The sequence below is a fragment of the Colias eurytheme genome, chromosome 14 (genome assembly GCF_061535395.1).
Source record: "Colias eurytheme isolate Ceu_HAF_F1 chromosome 14, ilColEury1 Martin Lab GWU primary, whole genome shotgun sequence".
Taxonomy (NCBI): domain Eukaryota; kingdom Metazoa; phylum Arthropoda; class Insecta; order Lepidoptera; family Pieridae; genus Colias; species Colias eurytheme.
In genome coordinates, this window is record NC_142993.1 from 10,419,741 (window position 1) to 10,440,294 (window position 20,554).

A 20,554-nucleotide genomic window follows, 5' to 3' on the forward strand; every position below is an offset into this window, starting at 1 on the left:
CTTAAGCTTTTTCAATTATTTCACCCTTAAATTTACATGAGTTGTACTTCGTATTAAAAATAATCCAATTTTTATTGAAAAATTTAACTACTAACTTATAATAATTTACGTAATTGAAATACTTAAAATTAATATTAAAATGATTTATAGGCATAAAAAATACATAATATCATTTTGTTTATTGATTGAGTACGTGGGTAGTCCTAATATTATATTACCTTTGTTACTACTACTACTTTTTTATCCAGTTCAAATACGACCAAGCAGTTAAATTTTCTTAGATAATAGTATTTTGTGATTTATTATGTAATGATGTAACATTGAAGTTTTGTCAAAACATTGTCAAAACAGTGAAAGGATTCCAAAGGAACGGATCAAAAGCTTACCTCGGAAGTTTATTGCAAACATGTTGATTGTTTCTATTTCAAAAGCATGATGCTTGATATTATCTAATACCTACTAATACACTACTAATAAGTACATAATACACTTAGTGAAGGAGTTCATATTATAGCAATGTCGAAAGCAGTGCTTTCACACAAAAACTCTACTACTTATTCTGGTTTCCATAACACAAGCGAAAGCTTAGCATCAGATCGTGCCGTGTGTGAAAATTGTCCTGAAATATATATTCATTTATTATTTTTTCAACAAACTAAGCAAAATATTTGTGTGGCAGTTCCAATAAATTAACATCCATATTTTCGATAAACTTTGAAGCCGTTAAAAATATTATAACGGAATGCAAATATTTTTTATTACCTATATACTTATTTTAATTTTATCTGAAAATTTTCTAAAGAAATTAATTCTGTAAAATAAATTTTTCACATGTAAAGTAATTAATGTCTTAATAACTACGATACATAACATAGGTAACTATAAAGTAAAAATACCATTTATATTTTAAATTTACGTAATAATCTATACTTATATTATAAAACTGAAGAGTTTGTTTGTTTGAACGCGCTAATCTCGGGAACTAAGTACTGGTCCGATTTGAAAATTCTTTCGGTGTTAGATAGCCCATTTATCGAGGAAGCTATATATCATCACGCTACGACCAACAGGGGTGGAGCCACGGGGGTGAAACCGCGCGGAGCAGCTAGTATAACATAAACTTTCTGCCCGCTAAACGAATCTTTATCTATAAGGAGATAGATTAATCCTTGGAGAAGCAGATAGGCGTTTTGTCGCAAAAATCACTTGGGATGAAAAAGGGAATTGAATTCGTATAAGAAAACCTTTTAGTCAACAACATTTTATGCAAACTTAGGGGAAAATCAAGAAAAACTGCCGAAAGCTGTTTCCTTATTTATATTTTAATAATCTCCATTTCTAATATGAAGCAGAAGAAATTGTATAGGTATTTGTTTATAAAAAAGCAAAGCTTGGGAACTATTGATGCGAATATTTTTTTAACAATATTCATAACTACAAACTGAAAATGAATAAGATCAATAACGATCGAATGATCTTCTAATAATTAGGCAGCATTTATCAAATCTTAATATAGTCGAAATTAGACATTCCAATAATTGTCTACTAACCTTTATTTTTATCTTATTTTACTTAAACTTATTGCTATAAAACAATAAAATATAAACAATTATATTCACATAATTTCGAACCCTCAAAAATACCTCTGAGACTACGTCTCTGCGTATAAATATAATACCTACCTAATTAAGATTTTAAAATATCAGCAATTCTAATCAACAATAAGTAGAACAAGCAGGAAAATAATAAAAAATAAACACGTGCATATAAAATAAAAACCGCATAATCGTGATTAAAATAAAACAATAATTTTCCTTAATAAATCGTCTGGAAAATATCAATTGGATAATCCCTAGAAAAGAATGCTATGAAATAGGTATATGTATATATTGAGAAAAACCTTTATATAAATGTCGTTATTAGAACACTTATAAGTTCATTCAATAGCAACGTTGAATCAGAAGTATCATTTCAACATATTTTCAGCTCTACTTTAAGTTTATTTTAATTAATATAAATAAAAATAAATAAAATAAATAAATAATATTTATTATTTATTAATAATATTTATTATTTATTTATTTATATATATATAAAATTGTTTTAATTTATTATTTCAGGGCAAAGGGATTAAAGTACTTGACAGGGTTAGTACCGCACACGATTTGTATAAAAGAGCTAAAAATCATGGATAAAAACAAAACTCTACGTAAAACACTAAACAACCCTCGCATCTTATCACAGGTTTGAAAAAGAGAAAACAGAAAATGTTTTTATTCTATAGGTTTAATCAGACATAATAAAAATTAAAAACGTATATCTTATATATAAAAATGAATCGCAAAATGTGTTGGTAAGCGCATAACTCGAGAACGGCTGAACCGATTTCGATAATTCTTTTTTTATTATATTCCTTGAAGTACGAGGATGGTTCTTATGTAGAGAAAACGTAAATATTATGTACCACGGGCGAGGCCGGGGCGGACCGCTAGTTCTTAATAAAAATTATGTTTTAATGTGCATTTTTGTCTGTTTCCATCAAATACATATATTTCAACGTTGTAGGTACTTACAGCAATTATAGTAATATAATTTTATTTATTAAACAAACTGTCTATTTCGCTATATATATTTCATTATCATGAGCAAGTATGAAGATTATTTAGAATTAAAAATCATGATATGGTTTACTAAAAATACATAAATAAAATAAATTTTTAACTAAATTATTTATTAATCTTAAAATTAAGTAGGTTTTACAGCAGGGGCTTTAGGTTTCCCTCTACCATGCAGGGATTGCTGTATGATGCTCGCTGCAGCAGCGCCTTGCAGGAATGTCTCCTGAAAATTAGTAAAATATGATTAATATTCTAATTATAAATAAGAAAATATAATATTATCTACATTGTACAATCCTACATATTTATACAATCGTAAGATAAATCTTTAACTGAGACTATTTAAAAAAAACGGAGTTAATGTTTGTAGTGTCAAAATTACTGGTCCATAATGCATTTGATACATTGTTGTTACTTGTTAAAAAAATGTTTCTTTGCAATTCAGATTGTCCGAAATCAAATCAAATAGGCAGATAAATTAATTTGATGTTAAGTGAAAATTAGCTTTTATTTAATTTAATGGATGGACGAGCGTCTTTTTGTTAAAAACTGAATATCTATAGATGCTTGCTTAATTGCTTAATACATATTCACAAGTGTACCTACAAGTTAAAAGTGTAAAATATCCTAATAAATAACCAAAAATATACTCACTATGCCATTCTTAACTTTCTTGGTCCACGGCTTACGAGTCGTCGTACTCGGCAGTATCCCGGGCACTAAAAGGGAATCTCCGAGCACATTTCCTATGCACAATACCACAACAATGAATAATATTAACTTCTTCATAGTTTATACCTCTGATGCTGAATAGGGAATGACGGTATGCTACTTTGAACATGGCCTTATATGAACTTTTTTTGGAATGCACGTAGGCAATGGTTAGGCTAGTAGCAGACTAATTTTTTGGGTGATTTATGGATAGCTGGTTGAATATTTTCGGGTCATAAACATAATTCATAATCCGAATTTAATTATGATCAATCGGCTCTATAATCACTTCACTTTTTTAAGCTTTTTCTTTATTCATCAACAACAAAATTTCAAGAGAAAGGCAACAATTAAACTCTTAGGTACTCAAATTTTTATTCAGGTAGACACTACACGAATTTATTCCAATATTTTAATACAAGTGTAAAAAAATACTAGTAAAATCATATTTTATTCTTCTATAGAAAAAGCTTTGACCAATCCGTGCCTATTCCTATTAGTTGTTAACCTTTATACCCTTGCTTAAGTTCCGACTGTGGTTCAGATAATAATATGTATTATTATATCAGTAACATTAAATTCTACCGTAAAACGCCGCAGAATAAAAAAAAATGTGTGCGTGTACTAATGTACACACGTAAGAAGTGAAACTTCTTTATGACCTTATTTTTCAAAAAATAATTTACTATATGCAACTTGACAGAAATACATCGAATCACGCATGATAGGGATAAGAACAAGATGGCGCGTGAGGAAAAATGTCACGCGTAACGAAAAAATGTTACACTTAATTTTTTTCCAGCCCCGATAAAGAAGTTTCACTTCAAAAATAGTAATACTACTGATAACTTAAATCTTATTTTTATTCAGGCAAAATCGGGATAAGCAGGTTGTTCTTGTAAAATTACACCTGTGTTAAGGAAAAATATTATAAACATCAGATATAAGGAAAGTGTTCTAGCTAAATGTATTTTCCCACTCGTTTATTGTTTATAAATTATTCATTACACAACCTACAGTTTTTAGAAGCACGTGGCTTCGGTTGTTTTAATCATTTTTAATGACTCTGTTATATAATATCTACGATATTTAGCGCAATTATTATTATAGATAATAATTATTTGTTTGAGATCAAATGACTCACATGATAATATAAATTTATATGATATGGGTTTCGTGGTTCATTTAATATCAACAATGTTATATTTTTATAATCGACACTAAAAATTAATTTAAGTAGGAATGTCAGTAGGTCATAGTTAATATGATTAAATTAATATCGTTTATCGAAAAAGAAACAAATGAAAAAACAAAAACCCTATTATAATTAGTTGACAATTTACTTATTCCATGCTTGCTTTTAAACTTGCGTTCAAAAACTCTAATTAATTCGTTAAAAGATAACGATTACTTAGTCAAATCTCTCAAGTTAAATTGTTGATTTATGTTTATTTTTTTTAATTTTCCCTTTTTTATTATGAAGTGACTTTTTGGTTATGTACTTCTAAAGAATTACATACTACAAACAAGCTATTTAGGAAATAAGGAAAAAATAAGATTGAAATTTTTACGCACTACACGGCGCGGCTCTTTTGAAAATCGGCTCACGTATCAAGCACTGATGAGAATACAGTAATCATAGTAATTTAATTTAGGCTGTAAATCAACAGGATAGTAATAAAAGTCATCTTTTTATTATTGAGGTGGCGACTATTTTACTAAGTAGAGTTTAATAGCAATAACAACGAAAATGTTTAAGATAATTCTTATTATGTAGTGGTCTGCATTCGATTTAATTTGAATTAATGAATGAACGAACGAATGAATAATTCGGTTAGTAAGATAGGTAAATAATGAATGAATAATTTTTATGCGTTTTGTAATGTTTGTGTTTTAGTAGGTATACCTAAGTAAAGCCCACTAAGGAAGGTATATATAAAATTAATATGAAGGTAGTTATTCTAACATCATACATAATATTTTCAATGATGTAGAATTTAAAGAGGAAGCGACGAACGAAAGTTGAAATCAGTCTCTACTCTCTACAAGGCACAAGAATGAAGAAACCAAAGAAAGTAGGGATATTAGAAAAAAATAACACGAAAGAGTATATAATTCATTTAATGGCACATTAAACATATTTTATAAATGCAGCTTATAACTACGGACCTTAACTAATATTTTCGAGTATTTTAATCAATCAATAATCAATTTTCTGTCTCTTTCACTCATTACTTAAGTAAGTAGATACTACAAATTTTTATTCTAGCCTAAGAAAGAAAGGAACAAGAATATTTTCATTATTTATATCTATTAGTTTTATAAATGAGCTAGGTTTATACTTATAATAACTTTACTAATATCACTTTTTGTCAATGCTTCCTTCTTTTAGGTTTAAAAAATGTGTAGACATCATGCGCAGTGCTGGCTATGTTTATTGCTCGTAATCCTTTTCCCTGAAACAAACATTTCAAATGAAAAGAGTACCTATAATGTTAGCAAAATTCATGTGATCATTTCATTTTATTGGTTTTACTACATACAATAATTTTTTAATAAAGGTACTATAATATTATCAATAACAAGATTTTATCTTGTATGTTGTGTTATTGTTATTGTATTACCTATTTAGGTATAATTATGTTAAGCTCTTACTTATTCATAGGTAATTGGATATGTAGGTACTGTTGGTAGACAAATTTAAAATAACTTAATATTTTTTGAATAAATATTAAAATAAATATGTCGTCTATTAAACTTTTAAAAACAAATATTTAAAGTAACCTTAATGTCCTTATAACTAAGGTTACGGCAAATAAATGAAAAAGTTAGTTCGTCGAGACAAAGCAAAACAGAATTTAAATTATTTTAATTAATACTCACAACAACTTGCGCGCCTTTTTTGATAGCGTTTATCGGTATTTTCCCCGGCCTTGCTTCATTTGAACTTATTGTTAGGAACACACACAAAAACAAGAAAAAAATCTTCCCGAAATTCATTGTTATATTATATATTATGTTTAAAATATGCGTGTAAATGAGATGGATTCATAATTCAGAGTTATTATATACTCGTTTTTATCATCTTCGCATCGTAATGGGTATTCACCGTGCCCGGAGATCCCGGTACTTCACAAAACTAAACAATGATAAAAATAAACTGGTTATTCATTATGTTTGCTTTTTGGTGAGTGTGTGCAGTGTGCTTATTTATGTGTACGTAAAAGGAGTGTTCTAAATAATATGTAACTAATCATCATCAGTAAGCTAACAAAGAGCTCTTATTCAAAGGTAATTTTTAATAGTGTTATTTTAAAATAATAGTACTATTAAATATAGTATTTAATAGTAGGTACCTACTATTTATAGTTTTCAGGATTTATGGATACAGTGAATGATTTTTTTATTATATGAGATTCTATCGGATTCAAAAGATACCTTCGGAAAAACCTTGTTTCTATATTAAATTTTATTATTGCTTTAATTAAAAAAAAAACTTCATGTGATTATGGTAGCTTTTTGTGTATGTACACACACAGTTAACTAATATTAATGGAAAACAATGACAATATATCTGAAAGTTTTAATATATAAATATCTAAAATCCCCTACACCCGAGTTGTTACATTTCTCATTATCATGCTGTTGACGTCACAACTACGTGTCCTCACTAACGAGTGTTCACTATTTGTTTATTAATTCTTTATTAATTTATATAACAAACATTTTTATGCGCACTTACATTATAGATTATCTGAAGTATTAATAATAGTTTTGAAATGTAATTGAAGTGAAACTTCTTTATCGGGGTTGGACAAAAATTTAGTGTAACATTTTTGCGTTACGCCGTACGCGTGACATTTTGCGTTACGCCGTACGCGTGACATTTTTGCGTTACGCCATACTCGTGACATTTTTAAGGTCATAAAGAAGTTTCACTTCTTACGTGTGTACTCTAGTACACGCATACATTTTTTTTTAGTTTAGGATCAGTTATGTGATAAATTGTAAAGTATGTTTTTAAATATCAATAATGTGGAATTTAGCTCGTTATCAAATAATTAGCCACTAGCAAACCGGGCAAACTCCGTTTCGCCACCAGAGACATCTTTTCTTTGCTATATAAAGTATAAACCTCACGGAGCCCGAGAGCTTTCCAACGAATGCAAAACCGTGGAAATCGGTTCGTGCATTCTGGAGTTATAGCGTCAGGAAGGAAAACCCGACTTATTTTTATAGTATAGTAGATTTATTAATAATCTGGATTTGTTTTATTACTCCCATAAAGTTGAGGCACTATGAATACAATTCATAAAATTACCTTACAATTTAATAACTTGATTAATAGTAAGTTGATTGTATTTTACGTTAGTCGTTTGATAATTAATTGTCGTTTAGTTAATTTATGAAAATTAACAACAATATATGCGTAGTTTCTATTACAATATTATTTAGGCAAAATAATAATTCATTTTTATTGCATTTTAATGATAGCGTGTTTTATTATATATAATCAAATGGAGTCATTAGTTTTACATAATAATAGGCAGTATTACTAATTTGAAGAATTATGGCGCTTCCGTTAAATATTGATATAGTTAAATCTTGTCGATGTTATATACTTTCTATCTATACTAATATTATAAAGCTGAAGAGTTTGTTTGTTTGTTTGAACGCGCTAATCTCGGGAACTACTGGTCCGATTTGAAAAATTATAATGGCTAGTGTAAAATATTTTGCTAAGATTATGGCATAGAATCCAAAACTTACTTATGTTTCACCTCATATAAATAAAAGTATAAAATTTCAATGTTTTAAATTGTTTATTACATTATTTAATTACAAAATACTGGACGTTTATTGGTATATCAAATAACAATAAAGAATTAGGAAAATGAAATACTCGATTAATTCGACTACATACTAAAAATGTTGTACCTAATAATTATAATACTTAAATGGGTTTATTTACTAATTATTAGTTATTAGATTTTAATGTCTTCTATTTTTTATATGTTCGTATACTTCATGTGCCGTTCCTGCTGCGCCAAGAACACCAAATCCCTTTTTCTGAAAAAAAATATATTATTAGCATAATTTACTGCGTTAATATAATTTTAATATCTTATAATAAGTTTTTTTTTCTTCTTTATATCTAAATACAATAAGTAATATTACAATAGACTCATAATTCCAAAAAATTAAAAGATTCTTAGAAATAGCTAATAGAGTTTCATGTGTGGTTTCATGCTATCTCCTCAGAAGAAGCTGTTTTCAAAAATGTTAGGTATAGCTTTGTATTAAATGAATAGATGTTCTATTCTATTAAAATCCCAGTTTCAACAACAATAAAATAAATAATAGTTTAAAAAAACTAAAAAAACACGCTTTTTGCAAATTGAGAAATGGAATAATTGTATCAAATTAGTGTATTGTCATCGGCCCTCAATAAATCTACAAAGTTTGAACGAAATCTGGCCGTTTAAAGTGGGTCAAAATCGCGCCAAAAGAAGTCGGTTACAAACAATACATACAAACATACAGGTGAAGCTAATAAAAAGCGTGTAAAATGGCCTTACAACTCTACGCCAATACATAGCTCGCTAAAATATTTTAAGGACTGAAAACGATTCTTACTTTATAAAATAAATAAATGTAAATATATTAAATATACATACTAACATATTAGATATAATATTAATTTTGAAAAATATCCTATAGGGATTTTACAAAAAAATATACTTACAAGAACATGGCCGCCTTTTCTAATAGCGTTGACGTTAACTTTTGGCGCGCTTTCTGCAGAGCGCGCGAAAAGCGAGAGCACCGCCATTACGATCAACATAAACAGACCTGTCAGCTTCATGTTTACTTTTTAAACTTTTAAAATAGTAAATATACTAAAAGTAGTCGCTGTTCTGACTTACAAGAACTGAGTGACTTTAAAATTACAATGCTGGTTTATATATTGTAAATTTTACATTAGTTATGCATTACCAATACTAATAAGATGGGTTTCCCCATAGTAGTTTACATTAGCTGCACCATAATTTGGTTTTCTCCTTTTGAAACATTTGTACAGGATAATGTTTTTATTGTTTTCATATTTGATGGGGTTGATAAGTAACAATTTCCTGTTTATTTTAATTTGATAGTGATATCTGGAATAAATATTGTGCTTTCTAAAGTTATATTGAATCATTTTTGTTGTGACACTTTATACGCGAATGAGTTTTGGTATATTGATGATGTTTTTCTATCATTATAGAAACTTAAGCATGGGCATGCAAGCTTTTAGTAGGCAGTAGATAAGGAATTATTTCAATAAAGTTCATGGACTTTGGACTTTGGGGTGGAAATTATAAACGAACAAATAGTAGTATAGTTATCGAATTATGAACAAAAAACGAAGTGCCGTTTGTCTTAATTTGTTAAAAACTGACAATATTTTTAATGATTTTTATTTTTAGCGGGTTTTTTTTCACAGTATTATAAATTATAATTTATAATAATCTAATATCATAGTAAATTTTATCATTGGTTATATTTTATAACATAATACGTATATGACTATTGACTATACATACGGACTACCTACGGACTACAGACTAAATCATGCTAAATAACTTAATTTACTATCACATAAAAGTTAAAGATTAAATATAATTTTACACGATAAAAGGTGCACTTTACTTGTTCTATAAAATTACGTTAAAAATAATATCAAATGAAATAGTACCTACTTGCAGGGCTTTTCGCGCCCTTGAATAGCGTTAGCTTGAATAGTTACTTACTACCTATTAAGTATTCTGTGCTTGTATGTTAAAAATACTTAATTATTTTAAGACGGTGGTTCTTTGTATCTTGTAAGAGCTGTTTAATCCAACTTATTATCAATAAAAGATATAGATAATAGAGTTATACATAATTATACTTAAGTTTAGTTTTTTGTCTACAAGTACATATCTATACTGCTTGAAGAGTTTGTTTGTTTGATTGAACGCGCTGATCTCAAGAACAACTGGTCCGATTCTAATAACTCAGGCCCCGGAACCACAGACACAATAGAAAATCTATTGTCTCTGGGACCGATCGGGCCACTTGGGGCTCGATGAATGATGAGTTAAAAATTATTTGGGTGTTAGATATCCATACCCATCTATAGGCTAGATATCATCACGCTAACACCTTGGCCACGGACACCGGCGGCGCGACCGACGGCGCGACGGGCGGCGCGGCAATTCGCGCGGCGCGGTAAGCATGCCACGGGCAGTTGCGTTCGCCGCCGCGACCAGTGTAGACGAGGAGACGAGATGGCTTTATCAAAGTTAGCTCGACGTTGTTTGGAGAGTAGCAGCTTTTTTGCTCAAGATTTAATGTTTGGAAGATATAGTGGAGTACACGAATTAAATAGAAATCGTGTTACAGACGGAGAATTCCACCAAAAATATGAAAAATATAGGCATGATGAAAAATTATGTTGCGGGTGGCTAGACTTCCAAATAGCTGGTCTAGCTAGAATTTCTGCAATAAAAGCTTCCGTCTCCATTTTCGCGAAAAAAAACAAACTATTTTAAATTAAGTTCGCTCCGGGAGTAGTCGCCGCGTCTGCCGCTCGACTCCGTGGCCTGCGCCGTAATAACTCATACATTTGTTTCGATCGCTAGTCGTGCCGCGCGATTCGCTCGGGGAAATTCGCCGGTCGTCTCGCTGGTCGCCGCTGCGCGTGGCATGCCCAGTACATTTCCATACATTTGATTCATTCGCAAGACGCGCCGCCAGTCGCGCCGCGCGAATTTTCGCTATAGCGAATTGTCCGTGGCCAGCACGTAAGACAACCAGAAGCGGAACAGCGCGGATGAAACCGCGCATCTACTAAATATATTCGTAAATTTATTCCAAAATCCCATGTAATAGGAAAAGACCTTCAGTGAAAGAATAAAATATATCTTTAAACCATTTTAATTGTATTATTTTGATAGCCATATAATAAGAAAGACACATTAGTGAATACAGATTATAAATGTGTATTTTTAAATTAATTTTGTAGCTTTAAATGACTTAAATGTTTAACGTACATAATTAAAATACATTGGGTATTTTATGACGACAATTACTAATTATTATTAGCTTTAGAGACTCGAGTGCACTGATAAAGATCGATAATCTATACCTACTAATATTATAAAGCTTAAGAGTGTGTTTGTTTGTTTGTTTGAACGCACTAATCTCGGGTCCGATTTGAAAAATTCTTTCGGTGTTAGATAGTTCGGCCCATTTATCGAGGAAGGTTATAGGCTATATTTCATCACGCTACGGGCAACAGGAGTGGAGCCACGGGGGTGGAACCGCGAGAAGCAGCTAGTATTCTATATTTGTGTAAGTTAAATAACTTAATAAGCTGGGTTCACCCATATTTTGTTTGGAGATAGAAAATAGATAAAGAGAAGTTTTAAATAATTATGACAACTTTTTAAATCTCTGTTTTCAGAGTAATTTGTATATACTTACCTAAACATTTTTAATAAATATTATTAAAAATATGAAATATGTACCTAGTAGGATGATAAAATTATTAATTAAATAAATTATACGTGTCTCATCTCTTTCTAAGTTCAAAATAAAAAGAAAAACATAGTTAGTTAAATAATAAGTTTATTAAGGTAGAAAGTATTATCTAACAATATTATAGTGGTTGTTGATTTTACAATAAAATTAGACATTAATATTATCTATATACATTCTGATCATAATATTATAATTTTAATGATGTCTATTTTTAACATGTTGGTAGACCTCATGGGCTGTGCCGGCTGCGCTGAGTACTCCGAAGCCTTTTCTCTGTAAGGGAATATAAAAATATGTTAGCTTTTATCCAAAAACTTTGACAATGAGTCCACGAGTTACGTAATAAATAAACAAAAATACAAATTTGAATTGTAATCTCACACATGAATAAATGAGTACAGAATTTTATTTTTAAACATCAATCGGAACTACTTTTTATTCCAAAAAAGGATGCTTAATTCAGTAACTGAAATAATACTCACAATAACATGGCCGCCCTTTTTAATAGCGTTGACGTTAACTTTTGGCGCGCTTTCTGCAGAGCGCGCGAAAAGTGAGAGCACTGCCATTACGATCAACATAAACAGACCTGTCAGCTTCATGTTTAATAATTAATAATTATTTAGTGTATTGTATTCAATAATTATTTATTGTATGTGTATTGTAGTTATTACTTCGACTTCCAAACTGCGAATGATGTCTGTTTAGCTAGTTTGCAGTATATAAGTAGAAAATTTCTACGCATTAGCAATATTAATAAGCTGGGTTTTCCACTATAGTGACGAATTGGTAAGTGGCTTCAATCCCTTTTGTAAACTAGAGGGAAAATCAAACATTCCTTTTGTTAGTTAATGAGTTTTATGGAAAACTAGATTTCCGCCCGCGGCTTCGCCCGCGTTTGCAAAGGAAAGCCCGCATAGTTCCCGTTCCCGTGGGATTTCCGGGATAAAAACTATCCTATGTGTTAATCCAAGTTACCCTCTATATGTGTGCTAAATTTCATTGTAATCGGTTCAGTAGTTTTTACGTGAAAGAGTAACAAACATCCATACATCCATACATCCTTACAAACTTTCGCCTTTATAATATATATAATATATATATATTAGATATTAGATAGAAACATAGTAAAACCGATAATCTATTAATGTATGGATAAAATATTTTGTCGTTGCAAGTAAACTGTGAAGAACGGGTTTGGCTGAAATTCAATATGCAAATCGATTATTATAATTTTTATGAAGCTCTTGCTAACATAATGCCAGATACGATAAATAATTATTTAAATTAAGTACCTACATTATTATGTAGTTACTTGCCTATCTCTACTACCTAATTTGAATTTTTTGTCATTTTATTCTATTCAAATGGAAATCGATTCCTACTAATATTATAAATGCGAAAGTTTGTGAGGATGTGTGTGTGTGTGTTTGTCAAAAAATTCAAATCGTTGGAGCTATGTTCGAGCTCCTGCATTTTCAATGTTCCAATTCAATGAAATAAAACCTTTCGGCTTTCTTAATCATTGCAATTTATTTATTTAACTTCACAGCTTACAGATTTATTGACTTAATGTATGTATTAATGCTTAACAATACGCCAATTACGAGTTTTATAATTATTATCGTTTATATATTTTAACAGTCTTATTAAAGAGTGGTGAGTTGTGTGTGTGGGTGAGTGCGTGTTCATGATTAAAATGTGTTAGGTAGGTACGTTTGATAATATTTTAATCACATTAATTTTAAAAGGAAGGTAAGTAAGTAATTTTGATATAATATGTATGAGATAAACGTTTAGTCTAAATCATCTTCGTAATTAAGTTCCCTCATGTTCCCTGTGTGTGACCGCCTCCGTGGTATAGTGCGGTTAACGCGTGAGCGTAGTTCCGAGGGGTCCTGGGTTCGATTTCCGGTGGAGACGAAGAAAAAAAAAAGTCTCGGTCTGGCAGGACACAGAAGGCTGATCACCTACTTGTCCCTAAAGAAAATCGATCAGTGAAACAGATGTATAATGCATCTGCCCCTTACCCCACTAGGGGACATGCGACTTCACATGTTCCCTGTGAGTTGCGATATTACTACTTACTTAATCACTCATATTTAATTTTTAAAATTTTTATGTAGGTACATAGGTACAAGTACAACGATAAACAAACCACATTTTTTTCATTTTACTTATATTTATTTAGTCATGACACAACAAATTAATAAGTTTTAATATACATAATATAATATGTATTGTTATCATCCCATATTATCTATCCACTGAAAATGTCATGCAGAGCGTCGAAAGCGCCGAGACCACGACTCTGTAACAAAAAAATCCATATTATATGAATAATTATTTATAGGTATGTAATTGATAAAAAAGTTAATGAAAACGCTTTGGTGTATACAACAATGAAGAGACATAATTATATCAACAAAAATTGTAGTACAATGATAATGTACTCCGAAATATGAACTTATTGATAAAACGATATTATACTAAGTAGGTACAGAGTAATTGAAAAAGTGAGCAAAACTAAATATACCTAAGTATGTAGTTTAGATATCTAAGTAATTATAAAAAGAAATAATTTAATTTCCATTACTTCTCTGCTGCACTTAAAACTAAAACATAGCTCGAGCATTCAAACACTTATAAATCGATTAATAAAGAAATAAATCGATTTTGAATTCGAATCTACAATGAAACTTAGAGATTTTACTATTTTATAAACTCCAAAAAGCTACTTACAACGCCCTTTGCGCCTTTTGCAATATGTCCCCATTTCAACTTTGGCGCCGCTTCGTTGGATCCCATAAGAGCTGTTAATACCACCACTATCATCACGAATAAAGCTGTCAGTTTCATGTTTATTTTTTAGTTAACACAAATGTATACAAACTCAACTGTTTCGGATATCGAATGATGCTCTATAATAGTTGACGTGGTATTTAAATACTACGAGCTCATCCCAATTTTCAATTAGGCGTTTAATCAATATTTTACAAATCTTCGGAGTCGTTAAAAGTATATTATATAAGCAATTTAATTGTTTGTGTAGTTCTATTAATTCTAGAACTATATTTAGGTACATATAACTAACAAGCAAACGCCTAGCCTTTTATTAAGTCCAGCTGGACTGGGTTGATTGTTTAAATAATATGACGAGAGCAAAACATCAAATATAATAAAAATGAAAAAAAAAAGTCAATTCTCAAAAGTTTATTTCAATCTTTGTGAAATAAATTTATATTTTAAAACCATTAATGTGAACACAATGAAAATATGTTCAGCCGGGATTGCATTCGTGACTTCATTCATGTCTCATGAACTATTTCACAATTAATTGATTTATACAATTACTAACCACAACAAATAAAAAGTGTGTTATTTATTTACTTGGGTATTCACAATATGTAATTGGGAGTAAAAATTATTAACGGCTTTATAACGAGCGATGAGAATCCCAAATTCATTATACAATTATTAAATGACTTAAATACATATTTCATGTTATCAAATGTATCATTGTTTAAATAGTAATCACAGTGATATCACTTGTCATAGAGTTATTTAATTTCATATTGCATTCACAACTCTATATAAATATGAAAGTAATAAATTTATTTGTCATACTGATGGTGGTGTTAACAGCTCTTATGGGATACAGTGAAGCGGCTCCAGGAATAAATTGGAAATCTATTAAAGAGGGCGGTAAAATTATTGTAAGTAGGTAGTTAACATATGCAATAACTTAATTGTTACTATACTCATTGAAAAAGCACATGAAAGTAATTATGTATTTATATGTGCTATTACGGACCCTTTCAATAATTTCATATTTTATCATACCTAATTAAATACCTTTTCATCACTATTATGACATTATGAGCCATTTATAAATTATTTATTTGACAATATCACAAACAAAGTCGCCTTCTCTGTCCCTATATGCCTATGTATGTAACGAATTTTGTCGCGGTTTTTTAATAGATAGAGTGATTCAAGAGGAAGGTTTTAGTATATAATTTGTTAGGTTTTAGACAAAGCACGTGATGCCGCAGGCGGAAAGCTAGTTTATTGATAAAATAATACCTTTTTGTTTCAGAAAACCGGGTTGGGCATCGCACGCGGAGTGGGATCTGCGCATAACATTTACGAGCATCACAAACACAAACATAATTAATTCATTATTGTTAATCATTATTATAATTTTAATTCATTATTAATAAATAAATAAATATTTCAATAATTTTTATTTTCCCTGATAACCAAACCATTTTTGTCAAATATGGACACTTTTAGGTTTCTATTATTGTACTAAGTAGCGATCAAATAGAAACATAATATTATTTTTTATTTTTATTTATATGCCTAAATAGGGTTTACGCTTTTCACGTCTAAAATCGGTGAAGGGCACAGATTGATTTATGAGTCAATGTAATAATTGATAATGTGTTTTCTTTCTCTAATGAGAAAGAAAACACATTATAGATATGTTCGACATTTCCCGAGTCGAACGTATAGCGATAAAATATAGCTAGGTAGTAAAAAGTAAGTAAATCTTAAGAGCCATACTCTTTGTTAAAATTATTTTATATATCTTATATATAAAATTCTCGTGTCACAATGTTAGTCTGCATACTCCTCCGAAACGGGTGGACCGATTCTCATGAAATTTTCTGTGCATATCGGGTAAGTCTGAGAATCGGCCAACATCTATTTTTCATATGTACCACGGGCGAAGCCGGGGCGGACCGCTAGTATTTAGATAAAATGAAGATAATACCTACTCACACTAGGTAAACTTTAATAAGTGTGTATATAAATTAAAAATACATATTTCATAAATAATAGCTCTCATCTGGTTATCAGATGGGTGAAGGTCGATTTACTACTGCCTCCTTTACTATAAATATATACTTAATATTCTGAAATGCATCATTCTGAAAATACTTTCTACACTGATCAACTGATATTTCATTTTTTTTTTTTAAAGCATTTACAACTTTATATAAATATGAAAGTAATCAACTTATTCTTCGTACTGATCGTGGTATTATCAGCTCTTATGGGATACAGTGAAGCTGCGCCAGGAATAAAATGGAAAGATGTTAAAAAAGGGGGCAAAATTATTGTAAGTATATGCATTTAATTGATTAACATAATATTTACCCAAACTTTATTTACTCAATTTCAAGTTACATTAATATGATCGATATAACTACCTAAAGGATGGAACCTGGAAGAGATGGCTCTGTAGGCATAAGGTCACCTATTGTGCAATTTGTTTGTATCTTATTTTATGTTATTTCTTTCATTCAGTCACGTGTGTGCAATAAAGTGTTCATTCATTCATTCTAAAAAAAAGTTATTTATTAAAATAAAAATACCTAATCATTCATGAAATAATTTTATCTTTTTATAAGTATACCGCGTTCGTTCAGCCGTTTTTTGTTGTCAACCTCTTCCTTTGCCATGCAATTTCATAACTCTAAATTTTTTACTTACTTTTCTTTATTTATAAGAATATTCCATAATTTGTATATAAAATTTTCAGAAAACTGGGATGGGCGTCGCAAGCGCAGTGGGAACCGCACATAGCATGTGGCACGAGCATTCCAAACACAAACATGATTAATTATTATTTTTATAAAATATATTATGGATAATAAACGAATAATTATAGAAAAATCCCTTTTCTTTCCTTTCTTTTTCTTTAGACAAAGATATCCTTTTAAAATCTATAATATAAAAATGAATCCCAAAATGTGTTGGTAAGCGCGTAACTTGAGAACGGCTGAACCGATTTTGTTAATTTTTTTTTATTATATTCCTTGAAGTACGAGGATGGTTATTACGTAGAGAAAACGTAAATATGTACCACGGGCGAAGCCGGGGCGGACTGCTAGTAACCCAATAAAAAGGTTGTTAATAGAACAGCGTCTCCATCTTTTTCAATTTTCTAGTTATTTATCAAAAAGAATGTTGGGCATTTTTGGAAATGAATAAAGAACACTAAGTCTGAAAAATATATTAAAAAAACGTGAAATACATAAAAATGTAATTTTCCAATAAAAAGACAGATAACCAGATAGATAAGCATTTGAAAATAAGAGGGAATATATTTGTTGCTCTTGCAATTAAATGCTACGGAAATAATTTGGCTGAAATTAAATATAGTTTATAGCTTCCATTCTAGAATATCATAATATGATATCCTCATTAATATTAATCATAATAATAATTTTATCCGTTTTGCATTCAGTAGACCAAAATAAAACAGTTAGTCCGGGATACATCGCCCATTTTTGCAAGTGATTACTATCAAGCTAATTTTTCGTGAGTAGCTTTATTTTGATGAGATGCCCAATAATTTCATGTACGAAACTCTCGATTGTGGAGAACCATCAAATCAAAATATTTTATCCTTGTTTCCTCTGGTAGCTACCACAATCGAGAGTTTCAAACATGAAATTATTGGGCATCTCATCAAAATAAAGCTACTCACGAAAAATTAGCTTGATAGTAATCACTTGCAAAAATGGGCGATGTATCCCGGACTAAGTGTATTTTTCAAATAATATAATATTTATTAAAAAACTTATTTAAGATGTTATTATCCCTGATTAATTAAGTTGTTAGCAGCATCCCAGGCAGATAGCACTCCCAAACCGCGGCTCTGTAACAATAAAATGGATTAATTGAATGATAATAAACTTAAATTAATATAGTAACGTAGTTTTTGAAGGGAATAATCCTGTTACATCGCTGTTATTTGGAAGATGAAACGAAAAAGTGACAATAAAAAGAGTCATAGATCAAGAGCCCACGACGGCCAGACTTTCCTTTCTTTCGGAAAGTTGAAAGTTTCTCTGTATATGTCTCCTATACAGATAAGAACGACCAGCGACTATCAAGTTTGGGTTGTGGTTACTTTGGCAGGAAACAGGTAGTGAAGGTGTATAAAATAGTACCTAACTTTCATTATAGTTTAAAAGCTAAATTTTATATATGTTACTTGGGGACCTATAAAAAGACATTAGCTTAAGAGCCAGACAGTTTTCATGGTTCTTACATCTAGCCAGACACATTTAAAAAATAACTAACATATCATCAAATTCACATTACTACCTAAAAGCGTAACAAATATGAAATAACCCACTAAAACATTAGTTAACTATAATTATTAAAAAAATAAAAGTATAATATATAAGTAATAAAGTTATGACTTATCTTTTACGGGGGTTTATGTTGATGAAATTTCACGTATCTCGATGACACAATAAAAAAGTCATCGGGATACGTGAAATTCCATCAACATAAGTCTAAGTAAAAGATAAGTAATAACTTTATTACTTATATATTATACTTTTATTTTTTTGATAATTATAGTTAACTAATGTTTTTAGTGGGTTATTTCATATTTGTTACGCTTTTAGGTAGTTATGTGAATTTGATGATATGTTAGTTATTTTTTAAATGTGTCTGGCTAGATGTAAGAACCATGAAAACTGTCTGGCTCTTAAGGTAGTGTCTTTTTATAGGTCCCCAAGTAACATATATAAAATTTAGCTTTTAAACTATAATGAAAGTTAGGTACTATTTTATACACCTTCACTACCTGTTTCCTGCCAAAGTAACCACAACCCAAACTTGATAGTCGCTGGTCGTTCTTATCTGTATAGGAGACATATACAGAGAAACTTTCAACTTTCCGAAAGAAAGGAAAGTCTGGCCGTCGTGGGCTCTTATATTATCACATAAATTAATAAGATTATTTTCATATGTTAGAAATTGATATAATTTATTTAAATCAAAGCTGGTGCATAATTATTATTAACAGTTGAATTAAAAGTATAATATCATTTAGTTGAATAAATACGTCATGAGATGGGAAGCTTACAAGATAGATATAGCATTTTTTATATACTTACAATGCCTCTCCCGCCTTTTTTAACATGTCCCCAACGAAACTTAGGTGACGCTTCGTTGGATCCAATAAGAGCTGTTAACACCACCACTAACATTACGAATAAAGCTGTTAGTTTCATGATTATTATTTTTTTTAGTAAACTCAACTACTGTTTCGGATGTCGAATGATGTTCAATAACACTTACTGTAGTATTTAAGCAACACTCTCATCTCAATTAGGCATTTTAGGTTTCTCCAGAGTCATTAAAATTATATTAGTTTTTTAGTTACTTATATTTATGCTATGTTTAATATTAAAATCTTTGGGCTTTCTTCTAAAAGCATTTCTGGTAGGGTATAAATTATTATTATAGGGTACAGATTATATCTTATATATAAAATTCTCGTGTCACAATGTTAGTCTGCATACTTCTCCGAAACGGGTGGACCGATTCTCATGAAATTTTCTGTGCATATCGGGTAAGTCTGAGAATCGGCCAACATCTATTTTTCATATGTACCACGGGCGAAGCCGGGGCGGACCGCTAGTGACATATAATTACAGATTATAAATAAAACGGAAAAAAAACAAATTAACAAAATTAATACGAAAAGATTTCTTTATAGAAAAAAGCCAATAAAATGAAACACTATGATTGGTGCGGAATGCAATATTCAGATCATTACATTTTTATGTGGATGGATTATGGATTCACAACAAAAAATAAAACAATCGTAGGTAGGTACAATC

General features: G+C 30.1%; 2 protein-coding genes and 2 long non-coding RNA genes across 4 annotated transcripts; all 4 read right to left on the bottom strand.

Moving 5' to 3' along the window:
* Nucleotides 1–2,689: 2,689 nt before the first annotated feature.
* On the bottom strand, nucleotides 2,690–3,431 carry LOC149903085 (uncharacterized). Its single transcript, XR_016457454.1, has 2 exons — nucleotides 3,273–3,431; nucleotides 2,690–2,841 (listed from the first exon to the last, which is right to left on the bottom strand). It is a non-coding gene; the product is annotated as an uncharacterized LOC149903085 (long non-coding RNA).
* A 4,628-nt stretch (nucleotides 3,432–8,059) lies between these two features.
* Nucleotides 8,060–9,251, bottom strand: LOC149903086 (moricin-like). The gene is made up of 2 exons (XM_090109331.1): nucleotides 9,076–9,251; nucleotides 8,060–8,399 (listed from the first exon to the last, which is right to left on the bottom strand). The coding sequence occupies exons 1-2, from the start codon at nucleotides 9,193–9,195 to the stop codon at nucleotides 8,322–8,324; spliced, it is 198 nt and encodes a 65-aa protein (XP_089965457.1). The 5' UTR covers nucleotides 9,196–9,251; the 3' UTR covers nucleotides 8,060–8,321.
* Nucleotides 9,252–12,000: 2,749 nt separating this feature from the next.
* LOC149903087 (moricin-like) lies at nucleotides 12,001–12,551 on the bottom strand. The gene is made up of 2 exons (XM_090109332.1): nucleotides 12,380–12,551; nucleotides 12,001–12,170 (listed from the first exon to the last, which is right to left on the bottom strand). The coding sequence occupies exons 1-2, from the start codon at nucleotides 12,497–12,499 to the stop codon at nucleotides 12,093–12,095; spliced, it is 198 nt and encodes a 65-aa protein (XP_089965458.1). The 5' UTR covers nucleotides 12,500–12,551; the 3' UTR covers nucleotides 12,001–12,092.
* Nucleotides 12,552–14,136: 1,585 nt separating this feature from the next.
* LOC149903088 (uncharacterized) lies at nucleotides 14,137–14,797 on the bottom strand. The gene is made up of 2 exons (XR_016457455.1): nucleotides 14,640–14,797; nucleotides 14,137–14,208 (listed from the first exon to the last, which is right to left on the bottom strand). It is a non-coding gene; the product is annotated as an uncharacterized LOC149903088 (long non-coding RNA).
* Between the last annotated feature and the right edge of the window lie 5,757 nt (nucleotides 14,798–20,554).

What these genes read in the sequence shown, in the direction of transcription:
- LOC149903086 (XM_090109331.1), bottom strand. Translation starts at nt 9,195, where the DNA reads ATGAAGCTGACAGGTCTGTTTATGTTGATCGTAATGGCGGTGCTCTCG. An exon ending in GAAAAGGCGGCCATGTTCTT is followed by an intron (nt 8,400 to 9,075) that starts GTAAGTATATTT and finishes ATTTTTTTTCAG; the next exon opens with AAAAAGGGATTTGGTGTTCT.
- LOC149903087 (XM_090109332.1), bottom strand. Translation starts at nt 12,499, where the DNA reads ATGAAGCTGACAGGTCTGTTTATGTTGATCGTAATGGCAGTGCTCTCA. An exon ending in AAAAGGGCGGCCATGTTATT is followed by an intron (nt 12,171 to 12,379) that starts GTGAGTATTATT and finishes ATTCCCTTACAG; the next exon opens with AGAAAAGGCTTCGGAGTACT.